The sequence below is a fragment of the Myodes glareolus genome, chromosome 23, assembly GCF_982192425.1.
Source record: "Myodes glareolus chromosome 23, mMyoGla1.1, whole genome shotgun sequence".
Lineage (NCBI taxonomy): Eukaryota > Metazoa > Chordata > Mammalia > Rodentia > Cricetidae > Myodes > Myodes glareolus.
Window position 1 is genome coordinate 25,828,651 of NC_142048.1, and position 14,539 is coordinate 25,843,189.

At 41.9% G+C, this 14,539-nt stretch overlaps 1 protein-coding gene across 8 annotated transcripts in view; it reads left to right on the forward strand.

The window, feature by feature from the left end:
• Tenm3 (teneurin transmembrane protein 3) overlaps positions 1 to 14,539 on the forward strand; it is a 446,983-nt gene that overhangs the window by 290,049 nt on the left and 142,395 nt on the right. For all 8 annotated transcript variants that reach the window (XM_085680300.2, XM_087901091.1, XM_085680302.2 and 5 more), the window contains one exon: positions 13,966 to 14,088. In XM_085680300.2, the coding sequence (XP_085536426.1) occupies positions 13,966 to 14,088 (123 nt within the window). The remainder of the gene's footprint in view (positions 1 to 13,965; positions 14,089 to 14,539) is intronic.

Sequence of the window (14,539 nt, forward strand, 5' to 3'; positions counted from 1 at the left end):
GGGAGCTTGTGGCTCAATGGTAGATCTCTCCCATGTGCTATGATTAGGAAAGACAGGAGGGAGGGAAAACAGAGGAAAGGGAAAGAAAGTACGGAGAGGTAAGGAGAGGAGGGAAAGGGGAAGAGAGGAGAGGGAGGGGAGGAGAGATTATAGAAGGCTAACAGAGCTTATGAAATATGGCTCTTATGGACTCTGTACATTTGAGAAAGATATGCCTGCTAATACCTGCATTTTGACTTAGGGACAAACTTTACATTTTAACACATGACCTAAATGTAACTCCGAAAGTCAGTTGTCAAAGACAGAAGTCTACATGCCACTTAGAGAAAAGTTATGAGATGCTTCTTTTATTCTTTGTTGAATGAGCTGCGGCTCCTGTCACAGTTTAACATCTTTAAGTGGAAAGGAATGTTACTTTAGAAATTTTGGGTAACTGAGCTAAAATTGCCACAACAATTTATAGTCTTTTTTTTGTTTCTTTCTATAACATACATACTTTAAAATTTTATTTATAAAGCATTATGGGAGAAAAGTTTTTAAAACTCTTAAAAGAAAGCAATTTTGAGTTTTAAAACATTTGTTGCCTGCTCTGTTAGTCTGTGATGAAGAAATTCTTGTTAAGTGTGTATGTGCGTGTGTGTGTGCATGTGTTTGTGTGCCTGTGGTGTATGCTTGTGTGTGTGTGTGTACATGTGTGTGGTGTGTGCTTTGTGTGGTGTGTGATGTGTATATATGGCATTGTGTGTAGTGTATGTGTGTGTGTGGTGTGGTTTGTGCTTGTATATGGTATGTGATGTATATATATGGTATGATGTGTGATGTGTATGGTATAGGTGTGTGGTGTGTGTGTGTGTGTGTGTGTGTGTGTGGTTTGGTGTGTGCTCCTATGTGGTATGTGATGTGTATATATGGTATGGTGTGTGATGTGTATGGTGTAGGTGTATGTGGGGTGTGCTTATGTGTGGTGTGTGATATGTTGTATAGTTTGATGTTTAGGTGTGTGTGGTGATATGTAAAAGATGTGATATGTGGGGTTTGTGTGTGTGTGTGTGTGTGTGGTATGTGTGTGTGGTGTGTGTGGTGGTATGCAGGAGATGTGGTATGTGGGTGTTTTGTGGTGTGTGTGTGTGTGTGTGATATGAGGGGTGGTGTGTGTTGGTGGTAGGTGCATAAAGAAATCTGTTTTCTCTTTGATCACAGAAGAATGAGCGTATCCAGTTTCTGTTACTGGGTCAGTGCTAAAAGTGGCAAGAGCCTCACTTTCAGGCCCTGCTGTTGGGCATCCGGCTTTGTTGTTTTAAGGCAGAAACTCCATATATGGTTCGCTTTGACCTCAAGCTTTTACTCCTCCTACTCTTAATGCTGGAGTTTGGAGCTTACCCCACACCCCCAGCTCCCCGTATGCATTTTAAGCACACATCATACAGTGAGTCAAAGAACGGCTGTGTTTTCCAGCTGGACTGCTTCCACACAGTGCTAAGAAACAATCTAGCGATTTCAAAATGCACGACACTGCGGGCCCTGCCTTTCCCATTTCTGTCTCATGCTGGTAATGGATCCGTGTTTGCAAAGAAGCCGCCAGTGATCCCGTCCTGTGTGAGTTTCTGCACAGGCACCCAGCCTGCCCTGGCTGACTTGAGGGCCAGTGAGGGGTATCTGCACCTTACTGCTTCATCCTCAGGCTCATCCTGTTCTGTCTTCCTTCTCCCTGACCGTTTTCATGACCCTGTATGACCTTCAGGAGGAAAGGTTTTTTTCCCACCATTTCCTCCCTTTCCCACCATGGCGAAGGCATGCCTATGGCATTCATGCAAGATGGCTTCTACATGCAGCTGCAGAAATACGAAGCTCTTGGTTCTGATAGAAACTTCTGGATTTTTGTTTGCCTTTTATATTCTCCTCTTAGTTGATACCAACACCTCAGTCTGTTTAATTCCGTTAAATATTTAACTATTATCAATACCTCCCTTAGACATTAATTCCATTAAATATAGCCAGTGCTGAATATCTCCTTCAGAGATGAAATTCACAAATCTAAGTAAGACATAGACTTTACCACAGTGACTCACAGTTTTTAGGGGAAACTGTCAAATGGGCGTTTCACATTATAATTTTTTCTTTGATACTGTTTCTGAAGTTTGTGCCCCTCAAAACTCAAGGTTTGAAGTTGTGTCTCCTCTTAGTCATTGCTTAGCTGTGTTGTTTTGAAGAAGGTGTCCCCACAAACCTGAGGTCCCTCAGCCATGTGGACAAACAGTAAATGGGAGGAAGATTTATATGATCTGGAGAAAAACTGGATTGTGGTCAATAGCAAGTTTAGTAATAATGTAATACTGCTTCCGGGAAATATTTCACAAAGTAATCCATGTGCCATACAAAACTGCAAATGTTTCCTAATGTTAGCTGATGTCACCCTCCTCCATGTTCTAACCCAGGCTGGCCTGGATCTCACCGGGTAGCTCAGAGAGATTTCAAACACCCAGCAATGCTCCTGTGACAACGTGAGCCCCCACATCTAGCCTCATGCCTGTTTCTCCTAACTGCCCGATGCACCAACTAGTAATGTCCATAGGCTGTCAACCCAGAAGGTTCCAGATGCAGAAAATCAGCTCTGTGTTCATGCTTAGAACCAGTACGTAGTTTATAGGGGACCATACCTGGATCGTCTCATTTTGAAAGTGTATTATAGGGTTTTTTTTTTCTACTCCGATCTAAGAATTTGCACGTTGTTTATGGACTGGATAATTAACATTTGAATGGCAACAAGAGATTTTTTTTGCCATTTTGAATGTTTGCCCTGTGGTATCTTATGAGGAAGGTCTCAGGGGAGAATTTCTCTGGCTGCTTAATACTTCTTTCATAAAAAGCAATTTGTAAGCTTGAATTTTTACCTTGGTTTTATTAATATTGTTTATAGGTCATTCCATTCATCCTTAGTAATGCTTTCTGTTTACATAGGAGATGCTGGGTTTAGCATCATATTGTCAAATTTTCTCTCAAAGTAAGTGCCATAAAACCTTTGCCAGTCATTTCAGAAAAAAATTATGTATATATATATATATATATATATATATATATAATTTTTATAAAATATATATGAAATAACCACTTTTAAAATAATATTGTAAGAAGTTCCCAATCATATCATAGAGGAGATAGGTCCTTTTATTATTGTTGCTGTTGTTGGTGGTGGTAGTTTTTCGAGATAAGGTTTCTCTGTGTAGTAGCTCTGGCTGTCGTAGAACTTGCTCTGTAGACCAGCGTGACCTCGCTTTAGGTCTTCTCATTCTAGATCAGCAGTTCTCAACCTGTGTGTCACAACCCCTTTTGCGGGGTAGACGACCCTCTCACAGGGGTCATCTACTATTCAGAATAGTAGCAATAGTAGTAGCATAGTAGTAGCAATAATATGAATAGTACGATTCATCATAGTAGCAAAATTACAGTTATGAAGGAGCAATGGAATGAGTTCATGGCTGGGGGTCAGCACAGCACAAGGAACTCTGTTGAAGGGTTGCAGCATTAGGAAGGCTGAGAACCGCTGCTCTTTAATCATGCAGTATATTTCTAGCTGTAGCCAGCTAAACGCTCCGAGTGGCTGGGCCTCTGTGAGTTGCGTTGAATTTGTAAATAGAACGCAGCCGTATTATTTCACCCATCTCAAATAATCTTCACTTTCATCTCCATTTTCTATTTCCGGAGTAAAGATATTTTTAGATGCTTTTAGCTTCTTCAGAGACGTTCTCTCTGGTCTCAGAAAGGAGTCACACGTAGAGAAGAGATGTGTGGTTGGAGTGGGAAAAGTGGGCCATTTATTTCAGGCGAGCAGAGTGAGACCGGCAAATGCAGAAGCGTGCTGCCGCCAGGAGCAAATCTCCAGGGACCGGACACGGCAGCTCCCTCTGGTTTGTTTGGAAACACACCCCCAGATGCTGTACAAGTGATTATTAATAATAGTTAAAATACGTTAGTAATGCTGCAAAGGTGCTCCCCTGGTGAATAATGCCAGAGGAGCCTGGGGTCACGGGCTTCCCAAGACTTTTCCTCACCCCGTAGTGTGCGGAGAGGAGGTTAATGCCGTCTGCTAGGTCTGGGTGCAGCGAAAGTACTGAAGTATGGAAGTAGACAGTGGAACTCAATGAGCAAGACGCTCCAAGTTTCTGTTGTGTGGAGGATTAAGAGTAACCCTCGTGAGCTGCCTGTGCCTAGGCCCCAGAACGGTCACTGAAGTTGTTTACAGGGTCTCTTTGGAAGCTACATGTATGCATATACATGCTGGAAGGCACACAGCCACACTCATGAGTCATTCTCTCAGGAAAGGAACACCTTGTGCTAAATTAGACTATTATAAAGGGGCTGTTTTTGTAGATTTTTGCCATAACTTAATATGCCAACATTCCACTAAGAATCTTTGTATTTGAATAATTTGCCCTTTTACTGACGGTAAAGTATCTTAACATTTCAAATACTTCCTTTTTGGGGTTCCTAAGTTCTATGACTTTTATTTTTGTCTGTTTGTGTATGTGTGTTGGGGATCAAGTGGGCAAGCATTCTGCCACCGACCTACACCTCAGCCTTTCTATTCTGTTTTATAAAAATGCAGATGAAGCCGGGGGGAATCCATGTGCTTAACTGTCATTAGTATACAGAAACATTTGTTGCATAGTTCTGAAAGCCGCTGTGGAATGAAGAGGGAGTCAGAACTGCGCACCTCTGAGTAGTGAGCGCAGCCATGGGGCTTCATGGCAAGCTGCTAATAACCGCACTACTGAGTCCTCTGCCGCCTTTGCTGAGAGAGGCAAATGCGGTGTTTTGGCAGTGAGGGAATACTACACACATCACATAAATGATTTCAGTATTTTGAGTGTTCTTGAAATAGCCATATTCTTTAACAATGACAATTGTTCCTCCAAGATCCTCTGGCCTGGTAATAAACTGTCCCCTTTGGCCTGGTGATTGCGTTGGCGTTCTTTCTGTTAAACTGGAGAATGGATGATTTTTTTTCCGGTGAGTCCCCAAAGTAGAGGAAACTAGAGACACAAGAGAAACAAGTCTGCCTTAGAAATCCTAACTTTATTCTCTCTGTGACCCAAACCACAGCTTGATTGCCCTCGGCCTCTCCACTGGCTGTCGGTGAGCAGGGGGGAAGGACCATTTCCTAGGTAGTATCTATAGGTGTTTCATACTACAGCTATGCAGTAAGAATAGGTTGACTTTCAGAAGCAGAATTTTAAAATCTCATCGTGCATAAGATAACATGAGTCAAATGTGACAGGAACAAGCATATGTATTAAACTGTTTATTCCCATGAAGATATGTTGATGGCCATTCAGTTGTGACATGACAAAAAAATGGGGGAGAAGAAGAACACAGTAGAAATACAAGATATAGGCTGTTCCTATAGCTTTTCTCTCTTCTTCCTCTTCCCTGAATATGCCCATTCATAAGCCTGTGATTTTAGAGTGTTCTCTTAAATTCTCAGAGGACTTCTCCCCATCAAACATTGGTACTTTTGAATACAAAAATATCGCGTAGTTGATAGAGAGAATTATTTCCTTTCTCATAATGACAACGGGAAAACATATGGATATGAAAGCTTGCGTGAGAAATACTGACTTTAAAAGAAGCATATTTGGGTCAACAAAGTGTAGGCTGTTGAAATAATATTAGCCTTAAAAGTTAATAACAAATAGTAATGAATTCGAATGCCAAAATATTGCCTCACACATTCTGTCAACATGCATATAAACACAGCGGGAAATCCAAAACAAAAGCTAATTTATGGGAAATGATGTCCTCCTAATGATGGCGTAGACCATGGGGGTCCACATTATAAACTTCAGTCTTTACATGAGAGGCTTCATTTTACATAGAAAATGTGGCTGCTTTCTGGGACTATGTATCAAGTCTAATCATTGCCCTATATTTAAGGGTATTTTTCTTATTTTTTTCTATAAAGCCTACTCATTCCACATGTGCTTCATGTCTATTTAGATATTCATGAAATTATAAGAAAAACATAAAAGGTCCACGAAACTCCAGGGATCCTCATGTTCTATTGTACTTTGACCCATGCAGGGTTGTTTGTAAAATCAAAATAAAAGAGCAATAGTGTCTTCTAAATATTGATATTTTATTGATACCCAGGTGTGGGTATTTTTCCCTTGCTCAGTGAGGACATAAATATTTATATTCTTAAATTCCTAAAAGCCCATGAACCTGCTAGAGTTCCTGGGATAGACGGAACCAGAATTGGGGCTAGGACTCAGGCACCTTCTGACAGAAACAAAGGCTCCCGAAGACACCCGGGCAATCTGTACTAACCCCAGGCCGTTCCCTGGCTGTGACCGTCAGCTCTGGAGTTTATTTCCCTGATAACATCTGTGAAGGGGTCCGTGCGGAAGACATGCCGTGTTGGATGAGGGCAGAACGACGAGAAAGGGGAGTTCTAGGCCTTCGCCCACTGGGTAAACAGAAGAAAACTGGATAGCAGATATTCAGGACGATACATTTAAAGTCGGTTTTTCTCTCCCGACCTCAGTCCTCACGTTATCTTGTGCTTCCCGTCTCTGTGAGATAGCTTCCTGGTCCTGTAATATTAAACAGCATTTAGGCCGTAATGGCAGGCCTGCTAAGAGCCATGCTCAGTGCTGCCAAAACCTCAGAGTGCACTCCTCAGACTTCAGGTTGCTGACGGCAAGGGTGCCTGCCTCTGTGTTCCCTTCGCAACATCCCCTGTAATTTGCTCCAAGGTTCTGGCAGACGGCTGGACTCTGTCACCAGCTGTCACCACCCCCCTCTTCCCATCCACACTTGGCAGGAGCCGAGGACTCAGACAGCCAGTAGAAATAATAGTAGCTGTGGAGACAACTTCAGTGGCATGGTCCCCAGAGACAAGATCACATTTGGCACCTTTTCTCTCAACGGGAATCTAAAAACAGCACCGAATTTGCTACTTGGTGGTATATAATTTTATTTAATCACACATTTTTGGTTTCAAGTGTTCCACATGCTGGCTTCTAAGTGTCAAGCGAGCATATATTGGTAAAAAAACATTGACATCTACCCCCCCCTTTTGTAATGAGAAGGTAGCTATAAAGTCAACCGGTTTGTTCATTTCCATCCACCTTGAAAAATAGAGATTACATGTAATTTCTCTCACTGGGATAGTGTTCAAATCTAAAAGAAATCCCTTCATAAAATTTTACTGACGTATTTTTACTAACACACTGTCTCAAAATCATTTCAATTCGCCAGGGATTTTTTTTCCCCTTTAGCTTGTACTAGAGAAACCTAGAAGGGAGAAAAAAAAAAACCTTAGAGTTTATTGAGAGAATGGTTTTCAACTATGTAAGGAATTATTTTTGTTTTCATCATCGTAAAATTGGTCACAGTCCAAGGATACCAGAGTCAACCTCAAAAAGAGACATTCTAGGGCTGGTGAGATGGCTCAGCAGGTAAAGACCCTTGCCTCCCAAGCTTGAAAACCTGTACTCCATTCCTGGGACTCTCGTGAAGGTGGAAGGAGAGAACCAACTTCACAAAGTTGTCCTCAAACCCGCCCCCTCCCACATGTTCCATGATGGGTGTGTGTACGCATGTGCACACAGTAATAACAATAAACAGTAGTGTTGTAGAGACAGCTTGGAGTGGGCTGTTTGATATAGCATAGGCTTCCATAGCCATCGATGGCTTCGAAGTCATATAAGCCACTCTAAGAGTTGATATTATAAGTTCGTAAACATTCACTTGAAAGTCAGACTTAAAAAAGCTCTAATATCGTGAGGAGAAAACAGCAGATGTTACAACTTGCTTAAAGATGCACTGCAGGGAAATTGTCTAAGAAATCTGTGTTCTCCTGACCTGAGGAAGGGAGGGGCACAGAAGATGTTCCTTCTGAGAATTACCAGGTCGACATGGGGGGGGGCGGTCTTCAGTCACTCCCCACCTTATTTTCCTGTCCTGTGTAGAGGTCTGTGTTTCTGAGAACTGAGGGTGAGCGGGCCTCTTCCTGTACATGGAGGCCTCTGACTGATTCTGATGGGCTGACTGGCAGGTCAGCAAACACCTGGGCCCATTTGTCTCCACCTCCCCAGCACCAGGGCTGCAAACCAAGCAGGCTACCACACCCGGGTTGTTACACACACTCTCTGGGCTGCCAGCCTTGGGTTCTCATGCAGGTGTGGCAAGCATTTTAACCACCGAGCCTTCTCCCGGCCCAGGGCGTGCATGTTGATGACTTAACCTATATTAATATTAAGTATTGTCTTAAGTCAAAGGCCGTTTTATTCATCATCTTCGTTTGGTTTTGCAAAGTAGATACTTATAAGTAGATACTTATAAGTCCGTTTCCTAGGCCAGAAATCTGAGAGTTTCGGAAATTAGATAATAACTTGGGAACCCAGTTAATAAACAACAGAGCCGTGATCCAGCTTCAGCGTCAGTCAATGTCACATAAAGTGATATGGCGGGGGGGAAAATGGAACCCAGGAGTCAAAATTATAAGGTTTTCTAGGTATGTCAGGTGTAAGACATGAAGTTAGAAGTGAAGCAGTCTATCAAGACTTTTATTAAGAATACCAATCCCAAAGTCATCCGTCCACATGGAATTACAAGTTGAAGGTATAAACACAATTAAGATGAAGGAGATCAAGGCCAGACCTGGTGTGTGTTCACACTTGTATAAGTCAGTAGGGAGCCAGTGGCCTCCGGGGTAACAGTTTCAAACAAAATACATTTATCTCACGTTTCTACGTGTTGTAAAGTCTGAGTTCAGTGGAGCCGTTTGTCTCTACCCCACGCTGTTTCAGGTTGTAGTCAGACTGTAGGCTGGGGTGGACGTGTCTTCTGCGAGCTTCACTGGTACTAGCTGTGTGTGCTCCCCACTCGCTCATAGGGTTCTGACGGGCCTTTCTCTCACCTCATGGGCTTCTCCATGGGACCGCCTGAGATACGATGTGACAGCTGCTTTTCCCCATGGCAAGCAGCACAAGGGAGAAATCCGAACCACCAAAATAGAAGCTCAAGCCTTTTATAACCTAAGATGAGAAAAGACATTCCATGATGCCTGCCTTATGCTTCCCATTATAAGCAAGTTACTAAATCAAGCCTGCACTCAAGGGGAGGGACATCTATAAGGGTATTATGTATGAATACCAAGAGGCAGGGATTATTTTGAACCGTCTCAGAGGTATGCCACTACATGCTGGCTTATTTTGGCTTAAGTATGTGTGCATGGTAATGATTGTGCTCACTCCAGGACCCATGCTAAGAACACTATTTGGTATGTTTCTATGATCCCTACATGGACTGGCCGCAGATGACATCGGTGCTCTTGAAGCTGAGTCCAGGAAGCGTTGCGTCTTGATTGTAGCCACATTTTGTGGTGGAAAGCAGTTGCAAGGGACCAGAGAAGAGACACTCTACGGTAGCTCTCCATATTCACTCAGGAGTTGATGAGGGCAGCTAAGAGACAACAAAGTGCTAGGGGGAAAAATACACACACACACACACACACACACACACACACACACACACACACACACACACACAAAATAATAATGGGTGAACTCCCAGAGAAGGCTAAAGGCAATGAAGCTGGGTTTCTAATGTTGACAAATACCACAAACATGTAAGAAGACGAGCCTCAATAGAGGCAAGTGGATGAAGTTATTCAAGAGATGTTCATGGCCACTGAATAATATTCCTGACACGCATCTGCCACACTTCATTCACTCACGTGTCTATCAATATGCAGACCATGAATATCACCTTGCCATGATTGTTATGACTTGTGCTGCTTTAGACAGGGCTGCTCCCTTAGCTCTGAGACTTCACCTCCCATCCATGGAGGTATAGCAAGAGCTGGAGCATGCAGTCGTTGTGGGTTCTTATTCCTTTCCTTGCTTGTTTGTCTTTCTGAGGGATTGCAATACTCTCTTCCATAAGGTGTAACATTTTACAGCCTTATCAAAAGTTCATATAGGCATTAGGTTTCTCCATCTCTTGCAAGACAAATCATAGTTTCAGACTGCAGAGCAGTCTGGGTGGCCATGCGCTGACAGTCATTAACACAGTGCATGAATTCGCTTGATCGCGTCACTTCCTTCCTGACACCTGGAATTTGCACTACACAGAATCCGTTCCACTCTTCGAGCGCCCTGCCCCGTGATGGGATCAACTCCATTCTGTTCTGCAGCCACGCCCTGCGTGCACCTTGATTCTAGCTCTCTCTGAACTCTGACAGAATGTAGCAAGTAGTCTAGAAGACACCAGCACTTTGGGGGAAGGTTTGGAAAAAGTAAACACTGGAAGGAGAAAAATGGAAGAGGAGGAGGGAGGGGGAACTGCGGTCAGTATGTAAAATAAATGAAAAAATTAATTAGTAAATAAAAATGAAATCAATTTAAGAAAAAGCAAGCGCATGGCTCTCCACGAAGAATGCATCAAATACTTTCCCGTGGGGTCCAATCTGCTATCCAACTCCAGATTGAAGAACTGGGCTAACCCATCTTGATTTGCAGATGGATTTTATTAGGTTAATTTTCCCTCTGTTTGTCTACCCTGTAGTTTTATTGCACCACTGCTTAGTAATTTCTAGGGCAATTTTGACTTTTTGAGTTTGTTGCCTGCCCACTCTCCCCTCTCATTAACCCCACATATGGATATCCATGTAACCCAAAGTATATGTAAGCATCAGAGCTCACCAAACATTGGCTGTTTCAACGCCGATAATATCCTAAGGCTAAACAACTCATTTTCTTCTGTTTTCAGGGAGATATTGGAGATATTAAGTAACATGTGATATCATTGGATGTGATGCTCATTAATTAGCATCTTAAGTGGAAACAGAATCCATCTTGATACTTTTGTAATGAGTGTGTGTGTGTGTGTGTGTTAAAGCTGTTCCCCATCTGGCAAACAATAAAATAGCTCTCCTAACACAAACAACCTTTCCCTTTTTCACATTTGATATCTGTGTACAATCCCATAGGTTATCTCTGTCCTTAGAAGTCTACTAAGACCATTAATATGATCAAATTGGTCTTCCAAGGAAATTAATGTCCTTTTTAATATTAAACTATGACAGTAAATTATTTCTCACGGAACTTTGCCCCTATCGCTTACAGGTGATGGTTTGTATCTCTGATAAACCAACTGGAGGTTTCAAATGCCAGGTGTCAAAACACTCCGTGTGTGTCGCCTACCAAACCTGCCCTAGCTTAACAACAATGAGTACTGGAGAGTATTCCTATATTGTGATCATGAGTCCAGGCAATCTGTAGCCCACTGCCCTTGCCAAACATTGAAAAGTATCCCACCATTGAAAGACGAAAAATTCCAAAGTCGAGCTGTGATTTCTGCTGTATGTGTGTAGTTTGTGTACCCTGGTAAAGTTGATCGCACAGAAGGCAAAGCATTCAAAGCCGGAGACATCTGTATCGATTGTTGTGAGCTAGAACACACCTGTCATGTCAAGCCCTGCCGTCTGCAGAACCGGCTCCCGTTATTTTCTTTGGAAATTGCTGAAGTATGTAAAACCTTGAGGAGTGTGTGAAGCGATAAATGTTTAGAAAGTGCCTGACATTTCCCCGCTCACACACTATGTAATTTAATGCAAAGCGGCATATGAAGATATACCCCCTTGAAAGATGACGGCCTGTGAATTCAAGGGCTCTAAAGTCTGTATCTGAATCCATGAAAATCAGAGTTTAGACAGAATCACTGGGAGGCCATAATTTAACCAAGGAGTGTGCAGTTATGCATTTATAACAAATATGTACCACAGCCATCAATAGGTTTGCTGCATCTCTTACTAATACTGCACATTTCTATTAGATATTATTAACAGCATGTGGTACTGATAAGTATATCCTAAAGTTATTGATGTTTTAAGACACCCCCTCTGTCATATATAGTATTAATAGACTTTCACTAAACTGCTTGTCATGTATTATACTGGAGTCATTTACTAATTAATATGCTCTTCATTCTTATCTATTCAATTTTCGTTTTATTTTTACCTTTTCCTAAATTGCTATCTTTACCTGCAAAAGTGTTTTCTTACATTTTCTGAAGTTGGAAATACTGCCCATTTTAATTCATTGATTTAACAGATAACTATTGAAATGTCCAAGTCCTAAAGTTAACTCAAACCCGTGTCAGACAGCTAATACCCAACTCCAGCTCCAGAGGAGGCAGGGTCCCTTCTGGAGTCTGTATGTATTCCCATGCATGGGCTCATTTAGAGATTCACACACACCCATGTAACGTTAAAATAAAATGGGGTCAATACTGTCAGCATAGATTTCTCCCAGGTGTCAGCCACCACAAATTTGACCAAAAAGGTGGCTTTTCTAGCGAGTTGGCAGCCTTGGAGCTAAAGGGAATATTTATAAAAATGTGCCGTGGTCTGGCTAGGCAATACCAAATGCTTTCATAATTTGGAACCTAGAACTAGAGTACATAAATGAAATTCTTCTACAGCAAAAAAAGAAGAAAAAAATGCCGAATGCCAGCTATACTTTGTATGTGTTTTGCGGGTTCTTACATTAATTAAATAAGCTAGGCAGACCTTGTTTTTAAGTAAACATAACATTTATCATTAATTTTTCAAAGATAGAATACTAACCTGAGGATTGAACAAAATCTACATATATCCAACATCACTGCGCTTTGCCCTGTCGTATTATACTTTTTTATTATTCGGATATTATTTTCTATTATTTGGATATCTAACAGCAGTTGTCTGTTGGGGGCAGTTAGCACACTACCTCTGAGAAGGTTTCTGAGAGCATCTGTCTTTTTCCAAATCACTTGTAAATTCCAATATACATAATGATAGAAATGTCAAAACACAGTTGTCTTTCACAATGCACGACTGTGGTCATCATAGGGTTTCCCTGGGAATATGCAGTCTCTCGGAGAAATATTCTAAAGTATGCTCCACGGAGTGGGGGTAAGTGTCCAGCTGTTGTTAATGGTTCATATGCCAATTATGTAGTCTTCTAAATATTTTAAACAAATTGATAAAAATAACGTACTAAAATTTAATTTATGTTGAATCTGTATGCTCATCGTCATGTCACATAGTGTTTAGTTATATTTTCTAAATATCTTAAATAAAGAAGGAACATTGATAAACACACAGAAATATAGTAATCATGTATGGCTTACAAGTTTATGAAGTTATCACTCCTGCTTCAAAAACCCACCTGAATTGCTCGATAGCTGCATGTTGCTTGATCAGTGATATTGGTGTATCATATGCTCTAACTTCAAAACTTAATCATCTTAAAGTGTTGCACTTTTACCTAGGCGTGGTGGCACACGCTGTGATCCCAGCAGTAGAATACAGAGACAGGTGGCTCTCTGTGAGTTTGAGGACAGCCTGGTCTGTGTAGTGAGTTCCAGGACAGCCAGGGAAATATAGAAAGTTCAATGACTTTCCTTTTGTTTTTACACATCTAAATCTTCTGTGGTCATCTCATATGCCCTCAAGTTCCTCTGTGAAACATGGTTTTGCTTTGATCACAATCCAACGAGAAGCATCATGGTTTCGAGAACATGGAGCATTAGTCACAGTGTGATAAGTCTTTGTATGACCTCTGGTCAAGAAGATTTGGCAAATGCCGTCTCAGAGAATTCTCCTGCTTTCTTAGGATGACGGTGACACAGACAACCAGCCAGAGTAAATACTGTTTCCTTCTTAAGACCATCCTGGTACCAATTAACAGAGCAATGCTCGGTCATTATGGGAGTGCCGTCATCGTCCACGGCACTGCGGCATAGATTGTGTGCATTTGAGGAGTTCTGGTTTATAATTTGCATCGCACAATTACCCCTGTTATTTCATAAGACGGAGATTTGAACTTTACGTATGAGTCTTGTTATTAGCATGCTAAGCGCTTGCCTTTGGAGCTCGGAGCAGCAGACCCTTAAACAACTCGTATGCTTTACCCCCAGCAATGCATCTATTTGGCCTCAACTGGCACTTGCAGCAGACTGAAAATGACACCTTTGAGAACGGGAAAGTGAACGCTGACCTCATGCCAACCAACACTGTATCGCTACCTTCTGGCGACAACGGTAAGAGAGAGAATCACGGAGCCTGTGCTTTGTTTGAACGTCATCCTCCATAACCGTGGTTGTGGCCATGCTTGCTTTCCGCTTGTGTGGGAAAGGAGAAGGGCTTGGAGCTGCTATGCACCATCTCCTCATGAGCATTTTTTGGTTAATTTACTTGAAAAGTTGAACATTCACGCTTTTATTTCAGGAATGCTGTACTTGTCTGCCTTCGGTGCTGGGGGAGGAGGGGGCTGGCGATTTAGCTCTTCTGCCTTTTATTGTTACAAGCTTGAGTTTTGTTTTCGGCAGGCAGCTGGGGTACAGTTCAGAACGTCACCTCTCGTGGCACCTTGGGTCTCTTAAGTTTTCTTAATTGGACTTGTACCTGGAGTTGGGATACCATATTAATCTTTTCTTTAAAATAAAAGCTTTTAAATATAAACTACATTAAAGGATTATAACTCCCTGACCT